This window comes from Lissotriton helveticus, chromosome 1_1, assembly GCF_964261635.1.
Source record: "Lissotriton helveticus chromosome 1_1, aLisHel1.1, whole genome shotgun sequence".
Classification (NCBI taxonomy): Eukaryota; Metazoa; Chordata; class Amphibia; order Caudata; family Salamandridae; genus Lissotriton; species Lissotriton helveticus.
The window spans coordinates 1,459,972,431-1,459,992,875 of record NC_136057.1 but is presented as its reverse complement, the minus strand read 5'-3'; the positions used below and the strand labels follow the sequence as shown (position 1 = coordinate 1,459,992,875).

General features: G+C 43.4%; 1 protein-coding gene across 1 annotated transcript in view; it reads left to right on the top strand.

Moving 5' to 3' along the window:
- The window catches only part of VAV1 (vav guanine nucleotide exchange factor 1), a 650,161-nt gene that overhangs the window by 323,426 nt on the left and 306,290 nt on the right, over window positions 1–20,445 (top strand). Inside the window, exon 3 of the mRNA XM_078686053.1 lies at window positions 17,454–17,512. Within this exon, the coding sequence (XP_078542179.1) occupies window positions 17,454–17,512 (59 nt within the window). The remainder of the gene's footprint in view (window positions 1–17,453; window positions 17,513–20,445) is intronic.

Below are 20,445 nucleotides of genomic sequence, written 5' to 3'. Positions count from 1 at the left end.
ACCTCGTGGCCCACCTCCTCCACATCTGGAGGAGCTTTACCATCAGGTCCGTCTTCTTGTGTTAAAAGGGGCAGTCGAAGTGGTCCCGAAACATCTAAGAGGGAAGGGTTTTTACTCTCGATTTTTCCTCATACTCAAGAAGAACGGAGATTGGCGACCCATTCTGGATTTGAGGGCTCTCAACCAGTTCCTAAAGTCTCAATCATTCCGTATGCTGATGCTACTGGAAGTCCTGCGTCTTGTATCCAGCGAGGATTTTATGACCACCATAGATCTTCAAGACGCGTACTTTCACGTTCCAATAATCGAACAACATCGCCAGTACCTGCGTTTCAAAGTGGGAACAATGCATTTTCAGTTCAAAGTTCTACCCTTCGGACTGCGTTCAGCTCCTCGTGTGTTCACGAAGGTACTGGCCCCAGTGGTGGCTCACCTGCGTCTACAAGGAGTTCAGATCTTTCCTTATTTAGACGATTGCCTTCTCAAGTCTCAGATGCCACCATCAGCTGGGTCGGGACACGCACTTTTGCCAGCAGGTGTTTCAGTCTCTGGGGTTGACCATCAACGTCGAAAAGTCACAGTTTGCACCCCAGCAAACCAGGTCCTTCCTGGGAGCGATCCTAGACACGCAGCTCTCAAAAGCATTTGTCTCTCACGAGCGGCGTCTGAAGATACTTCGTCTGGTCTCACTCATTCGACGAAAACAGTTTGTTTCTGTTCGGACGTTAAAGTCATTCTTGGGAATGCCTTCGTCTTGTATCGCACTGATCCCAAATTGCAGGTTGCGCACCCGTCCTATTCAGGAAGAACTGGATTTACAGTGGCGTCAGGTCTCCGGGTCTTTCAACGACCTAGTTGCCGTCACAGCCCGCATGAAAATGAGCCTGTTTTGGTGGGCGCAGCCCGCAAATCTGGAAATGGGTGTGTCCTTCCTCGATCATGTTCCAGACCTGACGCTGACCACGGACGCCTCCCTGGAGGGGTGGGGCGCTCCTCTCCAGGGCCTCTCCATCAAGGGCAAGTGGTCGCCGACGCAGCGCACGTGGCATATCAACAGGCTAGAATTGATGGCGATCTTTCTAGCGCTCAAATCCTTCCTACCAGTTGTTCACGGGGAGTCAGTGCTAATCCAAACGGACAACACCACCAGTATGCACTACGTGAACAAACAAGGCGGAACCATGTCTCCACTTCTGTCCCGCTTGGCCCAGTCAATCTGGGATTGGGCTCTCCGCCATCGCATCACCTTGACGGCTGTACACCTTCCGGGTGTGTCAAACATCCTGGCGGACTCTTTGAGCAGGTCCACTTCCTCAACACACGAATGGGAACTGCACCAACCGACTCTGGATCTTGTGTTCCGCCAATGGGGTCACCCAGATCTGGATCTCTTTGCAACACCGGAGAATCGGAAATGCCTGTCTTATGCAAGTTGGCATCTCCACCCAGGGTCCTGCGGGAATGCCCTTTTGATCAACTGGTGCGATCTATTCGCTTACGCTTTTCCACCGCTCCCATTAATACAGCGGGTACTGTGGAAGATGCGGAGGCAGCCCTGCCACATTCTGTTGATCGCACCTCGTTGGCCCAGACAGGCATGGTTTACGGAACTGCTTCTGATGTCCCAGTGCGAGCCCATTCCTCTACGTCCTCGTCCGAACCTACTAACTATGAACAAGGGCCTAGTGTGTCATCCAGATCCCTCAACGCTTCAATTGTGGGCATGGAACCTGAGCACCTTGAGTTCGCGGACTTGAACATATCCCAGGAGTCCAGAGACATTCTAGCTCAAGCCAGAGCTCCGTCTACCATTAAGACTTACAAACTTAAATGGAAGCGGTTCTGTCATTGGTGCGTTTCAGCCAATATCCATCCCATCCATTCCACTCCTGAGCAGCTCCTTCCATTCTTTTTAAGCCTCGCTCAGTCAGGACTCTCTCGTTCTACGCTGAGAGTTTTCTTAGCTGCAATATCTCGTTTCCGACATGATGGCTCTTCATCCCTCTGTTCGTCGCGAGTTATACGTCAATTTTTCAAAGGGCTCTTCCGCAAGTTTCCACCTGTGCGTCGCCCTCCGCCAGCTTGGCACCTCAATGTGGTATTAGCTCAACTTATGAAGTCACCATTTGAGCCTATCCATAAGGCCGATATAAAATTAATCACCTGGAAAGTTGCACTTCTTCTGGCTTTGACCTCATCTCGCCGCGTGAGCGACCTTCACGCTTTCACTGTCAAGCCGCCTTATCTACAGTTCAAACCTAACGGAGTGGCACTGCGTAAGAACCGAAAATTGGAAGTCGATTGGAGGGAGGGAGGAAAGGATCGGCAAGCCGATCAGGTAACAAGGAAATAGTGTAAATAAGCAATAATTACGGATAAAAGGCAAAATCAATGACAAAAAATCAATATAGATACAAAAAGAGCATTCAGCACAATATATATATATATAGAGAGCAAGTAAGAGTAACTTATCTGCTTGCGAGCCGCATTTAAAAGAAGCAGCTCTGTTGTTGCTCGTGCCTTTTATTGAACATATGTTGTCACTGCATTCTAGATCTTTCTATTTATAATGTAAGTGCGGCTGCTTGTGATTGCATTAAAAGATTAATGCATAATGTAGCCTCCTGTCTTGTAATGAAATCAGTGATGTTGTCAAAAGCGGGGCCTTTGCTGGACTGTGTGACAATATTCACATGCAAGGCCCTTTAACCACCTCTGGCCCCAAATGGGGGTTGTTGCAGACTAATTGCCACCCAGCTATGACCCTGGTTTATTAATAAAGAAATTAGACCTAGATTAATTTGTTTCTTCTAGGAATTAATTGTGCTTCACTGGAGTAAAAGGCCTGCCTTGTAGCCTAATAGCATATTATTCAACATGAAAACTGCCCAGGCTTGCTTCGCCGTTATCATCGCCATCACCTATTCTATGCCTTTTTAAAAAATCACCTGTGAACCTGCTCAAGCAAGTGGCCATCATATCCTCTGCATTGAGGGCAAGCAACACTCACTGCTACACATGCCTTAGTACCTGAGCATCCTACTGGCCGCATCTTGCCACTAAGGGTGGAAGACATATTTTATACCATACAGAGGCTACAGTTAGTTTAAAGCATGTGTAAATGTCTTGCTTAAGTACACACAAAAGACCGTTATATGTTGGTGACTGTCCCCACTATGATACGTGGCGACCCAACTTCTAATAGGATTGCTCTAAGCAATGGATGTCCTTATGTAATTTGCAATATGCTCCTCATTTCTTAAAGGAATTTCGCATGTGCAGCTTAATACAGTGATTCTTTGCTCACACTCTTGCTGCAAACAATGTGAGTCGTTTGATGACATTGATGTTTGAAATCTAATAGTTACAGTTTCATATTTTAACACAGCCCCCTGCCGTAAATTAACAGTGTTTGGGCATGCCAGGATTCAAACTCTTGACCTGCAGAACCGCCCCACATTCCAGCAAGGAGCGTTCAACGCACTGAGCCATTGCGGGTTCCTGTAACAGGTAACTTGACAAAATAATTGTCCCGGCCGTACAGGCATCAAAACGGCGACCTCAGAAGCACAAGCCCGCACACCAACCCAATGGAGCTGCCTGGTCAGGCTCTAACAACCCCTCTGACCCCCAGTGCATGGCTATACAAGAAAAAAACATTCACCTCAAACTGCTCCACATGATAGCGCCGAAGCCAGGCATGAGCCAAAATGCTGAGAGGGAAGGAGAATTCAGGCCAAAAGAGCTCTGCCAGGAGGCGAGATAAACCGCCCCACAGGACCCAAACTCACCGCTGTCCACCACCGACGCTGCCTCCTAGCTCGAGAGAATGATGCAGAACCAAGGGGCAATCTGTGGACAGCGTGTCCAACGGGATGATACAAAATGCCTGCCAAAAACGCCTCCAAATGCTTGCTGTCGCAAGACCGCTAAAAGAGGATGAGGGGCCTCCACGGTCAGGTATTTATCTCCATCTCGTGGCCCCTCCCCTAAGGTATGCCTGCCCCGGAAGAACCTACTTTGACTACGGAGGCGAGCTAGTGGTAGCCTGCTGGCTGCAGCCCATCAAAACCGGATGGTTCTGGGGACGGGAGCGGCTCCTTGGGCATGGTGATGGGGCACCAGGCCTCTGCCTGCCAAGGTGGCTGTGCTGCATGCGCCACTGGCAGCCCCAGTTCTGAGAGAGTTCTGTGTTTTGTCCAGTCACAGTTTTGACTCATTAAGTAGCATAGAGTGTTAATGTGCCTGCTGCAAAGCACATTGTGTAACATGAAGATCACAGGCTTGTTTTTTATTCAGAAAGATAAGTGGGAGACTGATTTTGACTCAGTTCATTTTGTTTATTCCATTTCATGAGTTGCAAGTCTTCTAGTATAGCACAGTGCTTTATTTACCAGCATTAAGGAGCTGCATGCAAACTGTAAGTCATGGGTTTAGATCCTTATTGTTTTTTCTCAATCTATTGTTATTCTAAGATTGATAAGAAGGGGTTCTTTTGGAATTAATAGTCTTCTCATTACAGACAACCCCAAACACTACGTTAGGTTTCATGTCCTGACTTTGTGTTTCTTCTGGCCCCAAACTTGTAACATATAATGTCTACAAGTATGGATGATATGTGATTCCTACCCTACACCTTACAAGTTATAACCCTCATTCCCGTATGTAACACTTTCAAGTGTATGATTTATTGTACCTCTGTGTGATTCAAAGTGCTCCATCACTCTACACTGCTGTGGGAGCACAATAAAATAGTTAAATTAAAAAGAACTGTAGGTGCCATTTGCATAAAAATTAGCAATCTTACAGTGCAAGCACTTATCTTTCATAGGGAATTGAACAATGTTAAAAACCTGCCTCCAAATCATAGTTTCTCTTAAGTACATGTGGGCACCTTTGTTTTCTTCCTTTACTTTTGTGTCTAGGTGTTAGGCTTCAGGTAGCTCCCATTCAGTATTATTATATTCAAACAAAAGGAGGGCTAATAACCCTTCAACCTGTTGGGTGCGTCAGACTTCCCCCGGCCGTCTGGCGTCACATTGGGCGTGTGTGGAGGACGACCAGGGGCCGTCCGAAACACACCCACTCATTAATTCCTCAGCACCACGGTGGAATTTGTGCCGCGGGTCAAAGGTTAAATCAGGCCTTTGTTTTGGGCCCCGCTGGAAGTGCTCCTTTCACGTTGCTGCTCTGAACATGATGCATCAACGGGTAAACGTGCCTACAAGGGATTCTTTTCTCTACTTATTCTAATGTTTTTAAGCAATTATCAATAATAAGCTCTAATAGCTTACACCAAATTATTTCAAAAGCTGAATTTACTTATTTCAACATGAACAGATCTACCAAACAATCTTTCAAATGGGTGTATGCTTTTTGAAAACACAAATTTATGTTGAAAACCTCGTGAAAGGTACACAAAATTGTCACATATATGAACATACATCAACACACAGTGACTGAGATACAAAAATTATTTGTTACTGTAGTCATCTCATTATCACTGATGTGGACACTTATTCCAAACAATGTGTACAAAAGGAAATTGTGACTGATTGTACAGAAAACAAATCCTTTAGCAAAATGATTCACAAAGTTAATAGGTGTAATTGTTGACGTTTCGGTCTAGGTAGAGAAGGCATCTGTTGGACCATCTTCAGGACGGTACATTGGTGACCTAGAATGGTTGATGTAGTCTAGTCCGTTAAAATCGTGTGTTCGAGGTCGAATTCACAGCTAATGAATAGCTGGCGATGATACAAAAAAGTCTCAGGAATGTGAAGCACGCGGGTGTTTTCACTCCTCCAGCGGTCCAAACGGAAAAACTGTTTCAAGTGTCTTTTTGGCCTATCACTTCGTTTAATATTCAAAGATGGATCGCTATACAAAGCAGTGCCCGGCTTTGAATATTAAACAAAGTGATTGGCCATGCCAACACTGGAAACAGTTTGCCAGCCCCACCTGTAGGAGATGCATGGCACCGCAGAGGAGAAAAGCTTTCCCTTCACTACCATCACTAACTTAGATCACCATTAGCTTTTGGGTGTTATTGTACATTATGGACTTCATGGATACCCGAGTGATTAAGACAGGCTAGGCTGTTCAACATCGGCTGTGACCACCCTTGAGGCTACCACTGCCCCATTCGTTGCAGAAACTCCTAGAGGAGGTGAAGCAGCGCCTCCATCTTTTGGAAATGAAGCTTAACCTATACTCCAACCACTAGCAGAGTTTCTACTCTCCTGCTTCCCAGTAGGTAAACTCACTAGTATAAGGGATTTATACACTCCAAACCATTACTGCCTCCTCCTGAAGTTTAAGTGATGGAGTGTAATCTCACAGCAGATCTGTAATAGCAGTTGGGATATTTTTTACTCAGTAGGGGCCAAGACCCTCACAAGGTCATTCTCTTAAAAAATAAAGAACCATTGCTAAGCCCAAAGTCGGTCTTTAAATGCACAGACGTTCACCTGTTTCTTCAAATCTTTCGGGGGGGGGGGGAGAGGGGGGGCTGTTCTAAGTGGTGTTCCAAATCTAGTTAGTTGACGGCCTTAGTCAGTTCAAGCTGCTGAGAGGTGCTGATCTATGTGGTACCTTTAAAGTCGGTTCATGTCGGCACCTTCTTCCTTTTCTTTGGTGGCTCCACAGGGTCAGACACAACAGTGCAGCTTCCTTCTGGACACAGACTACACAAGTACTTTAGCTCAGTAGCAAGAAGGAAACCAAATTGCAAGTCAATCTTTACAACGTGGAAGCACAGCCACACATATCAGGGTTTCCTTTACTGCATATGTTCAGATTTTACAGACTCAGTGAGCATGCTCCACCGACCAGTACTGCATCTGTTCTTCTCCCATTAAGAGGAAAAAGCAGCACATGGGCCAAACATTTTCCCAAAGCTTCTTTCACACGTAAACGTTTAATGTGGCACCTGTAAAAGTTTAATGTGGCCTCAAGGCTGCACACCAGGCAGCAGACAAACGTGGGAGGCCGCATTTCAACTATGATCAGTGGTCTGGCTTCTATTTGTATTCAATGAATCACCCCTGGGAACTCAGTAATGCTCCAAAATGCACAATCTTCTAAAATATGATAAACCGGTGAAATACAAGCAGTATCTTTTACTGACCACCGCTTCATTAAATCCTTTTTATCCTGGGTTGATAGCTATTCCTATACTCCCCTCAGCAGCCTTCCACCAGTACCTCCTTCCTCTCTAAAGCCCCTGTCACACCTTCATAAGAAGGTGCCTGGTTTACATTCCAAGTGTAAATATTTATCTATCGTTAAGCCTGATCCATCTCTGCTTGTTGCAAGAGCAACCTAAGACCAATACCCTTCTTATTTATTGGATAAAATAGCCAGGGCCACTAGAATTATGCAAATGTGTAACTACAGTGGTTTTTGCACAATTGTAAATGTACAAAATTTTGTCATACAATCCACCATCTTCTATATAATTTGAGGTTGCAATAAAAATGTTATTTTTAGCTCAAACAGTTCAAAAGTCACTAAACTAAAAGCACCTCTCCTGGTGACCCTTTCCAAAGGTTAACTGGTCCCCTTTCCATCCTTGGTTGTTGTATCTATGTGTTAAACTGAAATTAAGGAGGTGAACCTTCTTTCCAGGCTGTAATAATCTCAATCGGAAACTCATCAGTTCCCTCCAGAACTACTGCACCTGGGGGTAAATTTGCTGAAGGATATTCTAATCTCGTGGACTTTAAAGGTGACCATGAAACATAACAGTGACTCAACCCATTAGTAGTAATTTACCTTCAGTTTCATAGGTATGTTAATAACATTTACAGTGGAAAAAGAACCATCAAAACAGCTGTAATTTCGTTTGTTAGCTGGATAAACTGGGTTTCATAATATCAAGCCACACTGTAACTTTTGAATCATAGGTTGACCTCTCACTATACTACTGTAACACCATTGAAAGGCTTCTGTTGCAGTTGTTTAGCAGTTCAATATATTTACCTCTTCTCTAAATAATTGTAATTTGGCCTTCAGATAGTTCTTTACTTGTCCGCCCTAGTGCTTCTAGTAGCCTATATACCACTCTAGATTGAACAAAGGAGATACATTCTCAGATGGTTTCTGTTATTTGTTCTAATTAATGTATTGGTAAATACACTGCCTATTACATTATATTAGGCATCTGGTTCTTCTTTTGTCAGATTCTCAAGTTTGGCCCACATCCATCCTGACCGTGTATTCAAATCTCATATTTTGAGGATAGCCCGACAATTCCTCCGTTTTTGTTGATCAAAACTGGACTTGTCCAAACCTTTCAACTGTCCCTGTACTTCTCATTACCTTTGCTCCTTTCAAAGCACTTTGAAACAACTAAAATGTCACATGTAGCGGTTGACAAAATTGTTGAATAAATACCTAGTTGAACCAGTATTTAAACCCCAAGTTTGAACCACAGTCTAACAGCACCACCAACTCCCTGAGTGGTTGTCTGGAGGAGGTGGTCAAATGGATGTCACTGAACGGGGACAAACGGAGCTTATGCTCTTGGGCAACACCCCCAACCTTGCTATGGACCCAATGTGACCCACCTGCCTTGGTCCTGCCCGACACCAAAGGACACAATTAAAAGTTTGGGCATTTGGTTGGATAACGCCCTCAACTTCCACCACCAAGCAGCCAAACTTGCAGCGACCTGCTATGGTCTGCTGGGTCTGCTGAGTCTGCTGCGGAAAATCCTCCCTCTACTCCCATTCCAGGCGAGACGGATCATGGTCCAGGGCCTTATTCTATCACGCCTGGATTTCGGGGGAAGATCAACATAAAAAATGGTCCTAGACCTATATTTTATATTCAAACAAATCAATTATTTAAATGATACGGTTTCATAGGAATTAATCCTAAGCAAGAAAAGAAAACCCAATGCGTTTTTGTCTATACATACAAATACAATATACCCATCAAATGTTCTCAAAAATGTTCATTATGAACATAATCATTTATTTAGATATTTACAATTTCATAAAAAAATTTGTACAAAAGTGAAAGAAAGAAATACTGCCAGGCGCAGTAGTAAAGTGCAGAGAAAAGTGCTTGTGTAAAGGAAAGATTTATAAAAGAATTAGACAATTCGAATATCAAGAATAAGGTACAATTCCTTACAACAGAAACCTGACCCACAAGACTAAATCAAAATAATTTGTTATTTCAAAACAGCAAAGTGGGGTGGGGGGGAACAAGGGGTTAACTGATTCAGGTTTCACAAAGAAGGGGAAGGAGGGTTGTCGACGTTTCGACCCTGGCGCATTGGTGGGTGGGTTAACACCTCAGCTGCGGGTCTTCATCAGGACAGGGATGGGCAAGGGAACCTAAAGTGTGGAAGGCAGCACTTCACATAGGTGAGCCACCAATTAATGTTGTGCTCCACCAGCGAAATATATATACAAAATATATGTTAGATGCCCCCAAGTCTATCAATGGTGAGGTGTATCCTTTTCCAGAACTCAATTCCAGACACGTATAAGTGTAATTCTACAGAGACACCCAAAGGCAGTTAAGGGCAGGAAAGGCGGATCTCCCCATCAATTCTGTCTGCATTAGTCGAAGAATTGGCACAGAGCTGTTGTAGCACCCAATATGAGGCAGTTAATGCGAGGAATGCTGGAGGAGTCTCTCAATCGGCTCGGTATGTATTTATTCTTAAAGAGTTCCTATTTGTATGTATCCCACCAGTTCCTAACACTGTAAGCGGGACCGCATTCCGCATTTTGGGGGGGCCCATTCAGTCGACTCTGCGCAAGCTTCAGGTCATCCAAAACGGCACAGGGCGTACTCTCCTTCAAATTCTCTGTCGGCTTCCTATCAGTCCTGGAAAACCTCCACTGGCTGCCAGTTCGGGAGAGAATTGAATTTAAGGCCCTATGCATTGCCCACAGGGCCTTCTGGAAGACTGGTCTGGTCATTAACCAATCACTGATTAGCCCCTACCACCCTAACAGACAACCCAGATCAGCTTCCTCTCTCCTCGCCATAGTACCCAGGATGAAAAGGACCAGATGTGGTGGCCGCTCCTTTGCCTTCAACAAAGCTCTGGAACTCCCTCCCATTCCATCTGTGCTCCGAGTCTAATTTGCTCCCATTCCACAAGCTCTTGAAAACTCTTCTTTTCAATAAATCTGGATAGCTCTTAGCTGTATCCTTGCTCGTGCGGTCCGCAGCGCTAGGACGCCTAAGGGTAGCAATTGCGCTTAACAAATGGTCTTTTCATTTCATTTCATTCACATAACCTTATTGAAACCCCCACCCTTTTTCCGGCTTTCTTCTTGAAGCCAACTGTTTAAAAGTTTGAATAACATCTGAACCACAAGTGACCCCCTGTAACTTATAAACATCTGAAGCAGTGGAGAAGGCCTCACGCACATGGTTCAACTCAAATGTGGTCAACATGAAAAGATTAGGATACAATTTGAAAGAGAGTGGACAAAAACGCAAGCAACAACTGACAGAACTTGTTAAACCCAGATTTTACGTTTTTATATAACAGTACAGAAAGTAAAGAAAACTCATTAAAATATTCAGAGAAGAATGTGAAACTGAGAAATCAAAGAAGCTTCGGTCATCTCAAACTTCGAAAGGCTGGTGATCTTTTCATTTTTTTGTAAAAACAAGGCCCACATGATTTGTATGTGTATATTCAAGAAAAGTCAGTGACACCGGACTGTTTGTGTCACTGACTTTTCTTGAATTAAATTCAATTAGGGAAACGAATATGGTACATATGTTAGGAGGTTCCACTAGTCTGAACTAGTGGAACCTCCTAACATATGTACCATATTCGTTTCCTTAATTACACTGCACTTCAAATAAATATATGAAACTCGAAAAGCTAAAAACTTTGAATATCTGTGTTGAAGCTTGTACAGCCAACATAAAATCTGCCTCCTTATGCTGGACCCAAAATTAACAAGAATCCTAAATGGCACGTTTCCAACACATAATATGCACAGCTTTACTAAAGAAACCTGCACCAAATGCTCTGGAAACAGAAAAGTACAGACCTAAGCGAGACCTATCCTTGTCCATCCTTAAAGCCATGAGAGCCACAAAGCATGCACAACCCAAACCCTGTGATTCCATGGCCCCTAAAGCCTGTAGTATCTTTACTTTTTCCTATTGCACTTTCTTCTAAGAGTTTTAAAAATTATTTGCATTCAGTTTCCTAGCCACACTGGAGATTTTATAAATTACACTTCAGCGATATAAATATGTGGTTATTTATATCAGTCACACAAGAACCCTACTCATGATGGACTTGAAGAAGCAGTGATAACGTAGTACATTGTTGATGGACTAAAATCTCCTAGGACCTTCTTGAAGCACCTGACAATGAACACTGTAACGGCTGGATCACTGCCTTCCATGCTGGTAACCAGGATGACCGACAGAAATAGGTCTGTCTTTTCAAAGCACTGTTGTGAAAGAGCGGCACATTCTTAAGTTAGAGGTATCAGTATGGTACTTTCTCATTTTTTGTCACGGTCATTGTGGAGCAAAGTGATCTCAAGTACAATGTATTATGGGGACTCTCCTGGACCTACCTCTGCTTCTGTCTTGGCCCGGGATTGCTGCTGGGGGCCGGCTCGTGAACTCTGGTCCTGCGTGGAGCGAGGGGAGGGCTCTGTGCCCGCGGCTCTTGTTCCCCGCGCCGGCTGCCTGTGGGGTTGCCTTGGGACTCAGTTTCCCAGGCTCCCCCACGTGGCGCACACCATCTACGTCACAACAAGCACCCGGAGCCGCTTAAATCCAACCGGTGCCTCCTGCAGCGCGGGACGGCGCGGGTGTGCCCGGGCCAAAGGCGGGCCCGTCCGCGCCCGTCGAAGCCCGGAGGATGCTGGGCTGGGCCACCCCCCTTTCAACTTTAAATTCGTACCTTCTCATAGCCAGTCAGTGACTGATATCTGTTGAAGTACTTTTTCTCCTCTTTTTTTTGGGCAATTGGGGCTGATCAAAATAGTCCAATATGAGCAAGTCTAATCAAAAGGGGGTTGTTGGTACACTTGACGCATTCCTTTTGAGAGTCGAATCTGTACTTATTAAAGAGATTGAGCTCACCCAAAGAAGGTTATCAATTGATCCCCGTAGAGTATCAGCTGGGGCTTCTGTTACTAGCCTGCAAGCGGGGTGGGTTTGGTAATGGAATCATCTTTAGGTCCATCTTCCGGCCCCTCCTCACCGTTGTTAACTGTTCCTTGTTCCCCGCCTTTAGCGAGTGATCAAAATTCTACCATCTCTTCTCCAGATATGATTTTAACTCGCCAACAGCGTCAATCCCAGGCCAAAAAAATGTGAGGGTCAAGCCTCTGTTGTATCAAAAAAGAGGAAGGCGGGTGGGCTCCCCACTACTGTGCATCAGATTACTAAAGTGGATAAAACCAAAGGGCCACCCTGCGGGGAAAAAGGGAGCGTACTAGAGGCTGGTATTTCTAAGATTTTAATCCCGACACCCAACAATCCCACAACTCGCTCCAACCAGTTGCCCTGTGATGTGGAGGCAAGGCTTATTGCTAAGTTTGAAGAACTATTGGAGGCAACGTTTGATCCACTGGCTTTAAAACTGTCAGATATTAGTCCAAGACTAACCAAGATTGAGCACCACTTATTGGGTAGTACCCCAAGTTTCTCCACAGTTTCCAGCAAAGCTTTAGTTCCAGCCCCAACTGTTTCAACTGTCCCTGTTGTTCTACCAACTTTTGATAATGTGTTGGCAAGCACAAATGTAGTTGAACCCCCTCAGCATCCCGTGGATAATGTAATGGTTCATGACACTTTAATATCTGGTAGAGGTGCAACACTAGGGCGCGCCACTCATAATAGGGCTCGCCAGGGTGGTTCGAATAGCCATTAATGCAACAAAACCTTAAATTTACCGCCAGAGGCAACACCCTATTCTATTGTTCTCACTAACGTCCCCCACCTCCGATCCTGCACTGAGGAAAATTGGGTGTCGCTGAGGAATAAGGCCCTCCACTTTATAGATTCTAAAACAAGGTTGGGGGGCCAGCTATTCAGGGGTTTCAAAATGGCACGTACAGTTGCCTGGATAGGCAATTCTAATAAAACAAGTAGCGGTGACTGTGTGGTGGTTAACTTTGGGTCTCCCTACCTAGTCAAGACAATATTAGATAGGGCTGGCTCATGGTATATGAGTAAGGGAAGTATAAACATCCTACCCTTGGGGTACTTTTACCGAGACAATCGGCTGATACAAACGCCGATGGCCATCAGCAACTGGGTACCACCAGCACAGGGGCCATATGAGTACACTGTCCCAACATTTAACAGATTTGATTAATTTAACAATCTTGAGGACATTGATTGACTGGGTCTAGTGCCCCAGCCAACGAATGTCTCCCCATGTCGAGATCAGGAATCTAATGGGAATGGTGTGCATGACCCCAGTGGTAGGGAGGCCTATGTACCCCATTGTAGTAGCTTGGGTAGTCAGGTTGCATTGAGGCCCTGCATCACTGATATGGCTAGTACCTGTACTTTCAGTGATAATGTCACACCCATATCTATGTCAACTACTGATGTAGGTTCCCCTCAATGTACACCTAAGGAGTCTCCCGGAGTTCTCAGAATAGCATCCTGGAACATTGCGGGGCTTACAAGTAAGCTTATTTCTACGGAGTGGACCTCATTTATTGAGGAGCAGGACATCATATTTTTCCAAGAATCCTGGGCAGTTGATAAGGTGTTCTATGAGGGATACACACATTTTTCCAAACCAACAGTCCAGGGAGAAAGGGGCAGACCAAAGGGTGGGTTGATAATCTGGACCAGACAGTCCCTTTCATACAATCTTGAGGAGATTGCAATCGATTCACTGGATATTCTTATTCTTAAGCTATCCTACGGCACCACTCAGGATATTGTACTTATTAATGTTTATTCTAGGGGTCTGCAAGGAGGGAAGCCAACTGACACAGTAGACGTACTAGATGTATTTTTAACTCAACACAAAGGGATTAGCAATATTATTATCGCAGGGGATTTTAATTGCACTTTCGAAACCCTTGACTGTGAGGATTTGTATTTTAGTTTGGAGGAGGATGACCAATGGTTAATTCCTTCATTGGACATCACTCCTATTAAAAAGTGGACTAGAGCAGCTCTCCAGTTAAAAGCTATGTGTCTAGAACATAGGTTAAGAGCTGCCAATGGCCACACAAAGTCAGATAAGCAGGGGGCTGCAACATTCAGCAATGGGCATCATCATAGTCGTATAGATTACTTCATGGTTAATATGGAACTTTGGCCAGAATTGCTCGATATGATGGTTGTTGCCCGGCCTGAGAGTGATCATAACCCACTCATAGTTTCTATGCGGGACATTGTCTTCAACAAATCAAAAGTACAGCATAATAGAAAAGACTTCGTAGAGGGCCAGCTGACCAATGACACCAGACGCCTCAAATGGTGTAAGGTAGCACTTGACCCGGTGAAGTTGCAAGCTATGAGCCATCTGGTAGCAAATTCCACTGCTACCCTTCAGGCTGAGGCAGAAACAGGGTTGGCTAGGGACGGGGCTGCACAAACACATGAGCATCTTTTTAACCAACTAAAAGGTTTTTTTATTACACATAACTCAAAAGGCCCTGCACCATCTGGGTGTAAAGCAGCACCATGGTATAACTCCAAATGTCGTTCTGCTTACAAACTATTGGCAGTCGCAATTAGGAGTAAGAACCAGGATTCCATAAGAGAAAAGTGGCAGGGTTACAAGTTATCAAAACGTAAGTTAAAATGGGAATGGGACGAGGCACATTGGGCGGAACTCCTCCATGCCGGTTCTGGAAGGGATATGTCACGTTTTTGGCATTTGGTGAAATGGGGGAGTGGGGATCCTGGTAAAGCTCCCTCTAACCACGTGGAGCCGGATCTGTGGGTCTCCCACTACAAAGGCCAATCGGCAATCAATCTGGGCACACAGGATATTTTTGTAGTACCATCATCTTCTCCTCCACTTAGTAGCTCTAGTAAGGAAGTAGAAGCAGCACTCCTCAAAGTTCCAAAAGGGAGGGCGCCGGGTCTTGACTGCATTCCTGCAGATCTTTTTGTCCAAGACCTGGCATCCTGGGCCAAATATATTCAACTTTTAATGAATGCTATCGACCAAGGGAGAGCAGTTACTAGTTTCTGGGCTGGCGCTGTTATTCTTCCCATCTTTATAAAGGGGGATCGGTCACTCCCAGGAAATTATAGACCGATCAGCCTGATCGATTGCATCCAGAAAGTTGTGGCTAGAGTGATACTAGGGAGAATTCAGGCATGGTTGGATGACTGTCATATTTTATCAGATTTACAAGCTGGCTTCTGACAATGTATCAGCACATTGGACCAGGTGCTAAGGTTTATTGTTATCTACTGGCGCACTGTTACTCTGGGGAGAGGTGCTATTTATGCAGCATTTGTGGATCTGAGGTCTGCATTTGATCTAGTCCCCCGCTCCAAATTGTGGCATAGCCTGTTAAAGCTGGGCATGCCTCTGGATATCTTGTCTTTTGTAATCAAACTGCATACAGACAACTATGCCCAGGTCAGGTGGGATTCGGCTGGTCATACTACCGACAAATTTCCGGTCGAGAAGGGGGTTAGGCAGGGGTGCGTCCTTGCACCCACTCTATTTTCCATCTATATTAATGGGGTTTTGAAATATTATGAAGATTGGCCAACTGATGCCCCGAGCCTAGGTGGAAAAAAGATCCCACTCCTAATGTTTGCCGACGACACCCTTATCATTTCAAAAACAAGACAGGGTCTTCAATGCGCCCTGACAAGATTTGAAGAGTTCTGTGAGGATCATGACCTCGTTGTCAATGTTGACAAAACAAAGTTTATGGTCCTCCAGAACTCTGTGAAACAAATCGGCGAAGTTAGGATGCGGGAAGGTGCGTTGGAACTAAGAGAGACTTTTTCATATCTTGGGGTAACACTTGATAAAAAGATGAGTTAGTAGCCTCAATTTGATTGTCTTATGGTTAGACACGCCCAAATCTCGGGTGCGTTGCTTAGGGAATTTAGTCGTTCCCACACCAAACCCGTGGCTCAGTACTCCAGATATATAATTCCAAAGTCAGTGCCGCAATTCTGTATGGTTCAGAGTTGTGGGCGCATATGAATCTGGATGCATTGGTGGTAATACAAAATACATTTTTAAGATCAGTATCAGGTTTGCCGCAATCAACCCCCCTAATTCCTCTCTATATGGATTTGGGGTGTCATTCCATAAGAGATGTCGCCCGACTTGGAACAGTCTTATACTTGCGAAGACTCTGGGTGACCCCCGAGCTAACCAACTATGCGTTGGCGGTCCGGGAAATTCGGGATCTGGATGTGAATAACAAAATAGAGTGGTTTAGGGGTGTTAAATATATTCTCATTGAGTTGGGACTGGTTTGGTTATGGTCCTCTCCAGATGGAAGTGTCTTTCCCACAAAAAAAGAGCTAAAGACAGTATACTGGGATTGGATTTACACCAGACAGTATGCATCTTCCAACAGTCTCACATTGTCTAGCACCTTCCTATACACCAAATCTGAACCTTATTATGAACAGTATTGGGACTTAATCACCTCAACTCGCGACCACAAACTATTTCATCAATTTAGAGTTGGTACCCTACCGACCAAGGCCTTTACTTCCAAGTGGTCTGGTTCTCACGTCAGTAATAGTAAATGTCCATTCTGCCAAGATAGGGAAGAATCTGTGGGCCATATCTTATTTGCATGTAGAATAAACAATGGAGTGGTGCACTCCCCAGGTGAAGTAGTGTCTAATAAGGAAGCTTAATCAGTGTCTTCGTGGGTATCAACTTTATTTAAATACATCCAAAGGGGCAAGCAAACATCAGCCTTATTTGCATGTCCAGCTTATCACAACCCGAGGAGATACTGGCTTAAACTTTGCTGTGGATGGCCCCTATGTGATTGCTATAGCCAAGTTTCTGGGCCAAGTGTGGGTGATTCGCTGGTCTGAAGGGAGGTGTCTGTAATTTTTATCTACATTGTTCCCCCCCTTTCTTTTTTTATCTTTTATGTGTTACATGTTGACATGCTTCTTAATGTTCTTGATGCTTTATAATGATGAACTGTTTCTGGTCCACCATAAAGTCGGGTTTTAATCCAGTTTTATAATATTTATAGTTTTAATGTGTATTATAGGATTGTTCCACAATCACATGTATTGGAATAGTGCAATGTAATGTTTGTTGATGATTTTTTAGACCCTGTGTTCTATACTGTGCTGACTTTTGTGATTTTCTTTTTAAATCGAAATTATGTATAAATGATGATGACAATGTATTATCATAAAGGCAGCAGTCAATTGTTGTCTTTTAAATGTGACTTCTTGCTTTCCTGGTTCTTGTTACTCTACTTGACTTGTTCACAGGTTGTATTTTTTCTCTCCCGCAGGTTATCGATACCATATCAATTTTATCTTGGACGTCCGCGGCACAGGATAAAGGCTTTATGTGAGTACATTCTGGGGTACGGTTGTGAATGCACTATGCTGTTCACTTGTGAATACACTCTGGTGTTTGTGTGTTACTTTACTCTAGGAGATTCCTGTGATTTTATTCTGGGATACCTAATATATACAGTTCTTTCTATAGCAGTAACACTGGCAACAGAAGGGCTATTTAATCGCCTTACAGTGGCTGTTGATGGACACAAATACAGTAATGACAAGAGGAACGCAATGAAACAAAGTAATCGTAGCAGGGGATTCACATAAACTAATATTTAAAATAGAACGCAAGTAAAAGAAATTGAAATAAACATATGTACTATCGGTCAGTCAGTTAATCAACTTTATTCGGTTAATTTAGAAACCATAAAAGTCACTATAAAACATAGCTAAAAAAGTAATTATGATGTTACAACCATAACAATACATCTTTACATAAAACATCCTTCAAAGTTAGACACAATGACATAACAAGCAATAAATCGCACAAATCATGTTGAATTAAGCAACATAGACCAGCTGTTATTCTGACCAGTTCTTTAACACCTTCAGCGCGGCGCGAATTTTCGCGCTGTGCTGAAGGTTCTAAAAAACGGGTGTGGTCATGACAGAACGGTTCGGTCATCAGCACAGCTCAACCGACGCTGATGACGGAACCGTTCCGTCATAAGCATCGAAGGGGTTAAAACATTATAAAAACCTGTTGATAAAATCCTAAATATACCCAAAATTTTGCATAAGTTCATATTATGCCTAAATCATTTTCTTCGAATCACTAAAGACATTCAGTTTACCATATAATAATGTTTCAGTTATGGCCCTTCTATTCTTCCTTGCATGCCAAATAAAGTTATCCACAGATAGGCAAAATTTGAAGGGATTGGGGGGTGAAGCCGCTGTAAATAAATAAGGGGCAAGTTGACATTGCTTATTATTATTATTATTATTTTTTTAGCAGCGGATTAATATAATGCTTTCTTGATATTGAATAGAAACCACAAAAAAGAATAAATGTAAAGTACATTGTCTATTTAGCCAGTCACATGGGCAGACAGGTAGCTTTTCACATGTCATATTTTTCAAGGAAGGCAATTAATAAGTAAATGGTATTAAGATGAAATCTTGTAAGGATGAGTCTATGATGTAATTTAGTAACCATACTAAAAAACGGTTGCATACTTTCTTTAGTGAGCAAGAGTAAGTGTGAGTGGACTGTGGGTTTTTACAACTCTCTAATATCCCTTCAATTTCTTCTATTTGTAAAAAACATTTAACGATCTCTCTTGCTCACCTTCGTCTAGATTCAGACTCATCAAAATACTCAGGTAGTCATAGGCTATTGAACATGTTCCTTATATACATTAACCATGGCATCTAATCTACACCATCCAGTTTAAGACAAACATTCACTATTTTTGTATTTAGTGTTGCGGCTGGTTTTTACCATATCGAATACCACAGTAATGATGAAGACTGATTAATGCAGTCCTCTATAAATGCACTACCTAATTTAGAATGGCATAGAAATGATGCGCAGCTAATTGATACATCTAGCAGTTTTTTAAGAAAGGAATTTTCCTCCTCCTGTATAATATCCACATTTGTATGACCCCAAGAACCTGCACCATAGCAGGCATCTGACGCACACTTAATATTATGAATATCTATAATTTCTTTTATTGCTGTCGTAAAAGGATGTCGAGAATGCATGGCAACATCATAAAAGCATCAATAATAGGTTAAGAAAATTATTTAAACCCTGGTCTAGGATTAATAACACATTTATTAAGGGGAATCAGGTAGACTTTTGGCCTTTAGGGCCTAATTTGGAGTTTGGCGGGAGGCCTGACGTCAATCAGGGTGGTGGAGGACATTACATCTTCCACCCCCCTGAACTACCACCTGCCATATTTAGAGAGCACCGCTGTTATTGTGCTGATCTCTGTACCTTCAGAGGAACTGCCATCATGGTAGTTCCTCTGAAGTCACTAAAAGTCTGGTTTTACTCCGATAGGTTTTGAGGAGCAGCCACCAAACTTTTTGTTTGTCAAAACAAGCTCCCAAAATAGGAGTTTAAAAGAAAAAAACTAATGAGCGACTCCCTTTTCCAGTGAGTGTTTGTTAGGTGTTGTAGGGGTCCTTATTTGACTTATTCTGGTTGTCACCACCAAATGTTCACTGGTGGTGACATACAGAAAAAAGAACATCAGGCAGTCCACCCTAAATAGGCCAAGATGTTTGCTTTCCTTACTCCAATGACCAGCACTCCACCAGGCAGTTGGAGGAAGCTTTCCATTGACAAAGCTATAAGGGTCATCGCAATTAGAAATCTGATGGGCCGCCTTACTAAATAGGGCAGTCAGACCAAGAGTTTGTCTGACAGGGTATTCCGTCACGTTTGTTTTGGAATATCTTGTTTGCCAAACTCTAAATGATGCCTTAGTCTTTAAATCTAGGCAATAATGTTTCGATTTGTTTCAGTTAGTGAAAAAATTCTCTAAAACCCATTTTGAAAATCTGTATGAAGTAAATCGATTGTCACCTATTTGTAAATCAGAGTCCTAGTACTGATGATGCAATTTTTTATAATAGAAATAGTCCTGTACAGTTGATCTGATTGTTATCATAATTTAATCTGCTAAAGCTTCCCAGGCTCAAGGCCCGGCTAGTGCCCAGTTGCAGCTGTACGAACAAACACCAAGTCCTGGGCCAAAGTTTTGTGCCTTTTATTTAATGCATGTCTGTTTAGTGGCATCATTCCTGGCATGTGGAGAGGGAGTATTCTATATAAAATATATAGTACCTCATGTATCAAAAATCCATTATGCATTCCTTAAATAGCGAATTTCAGGTAATCGCTATTTAAGGAATGCAAAACTGAATGTAAGAAAATAGCTATTACCTAGTAGTGATTCCTAAAGATTCGCAATCGCAATT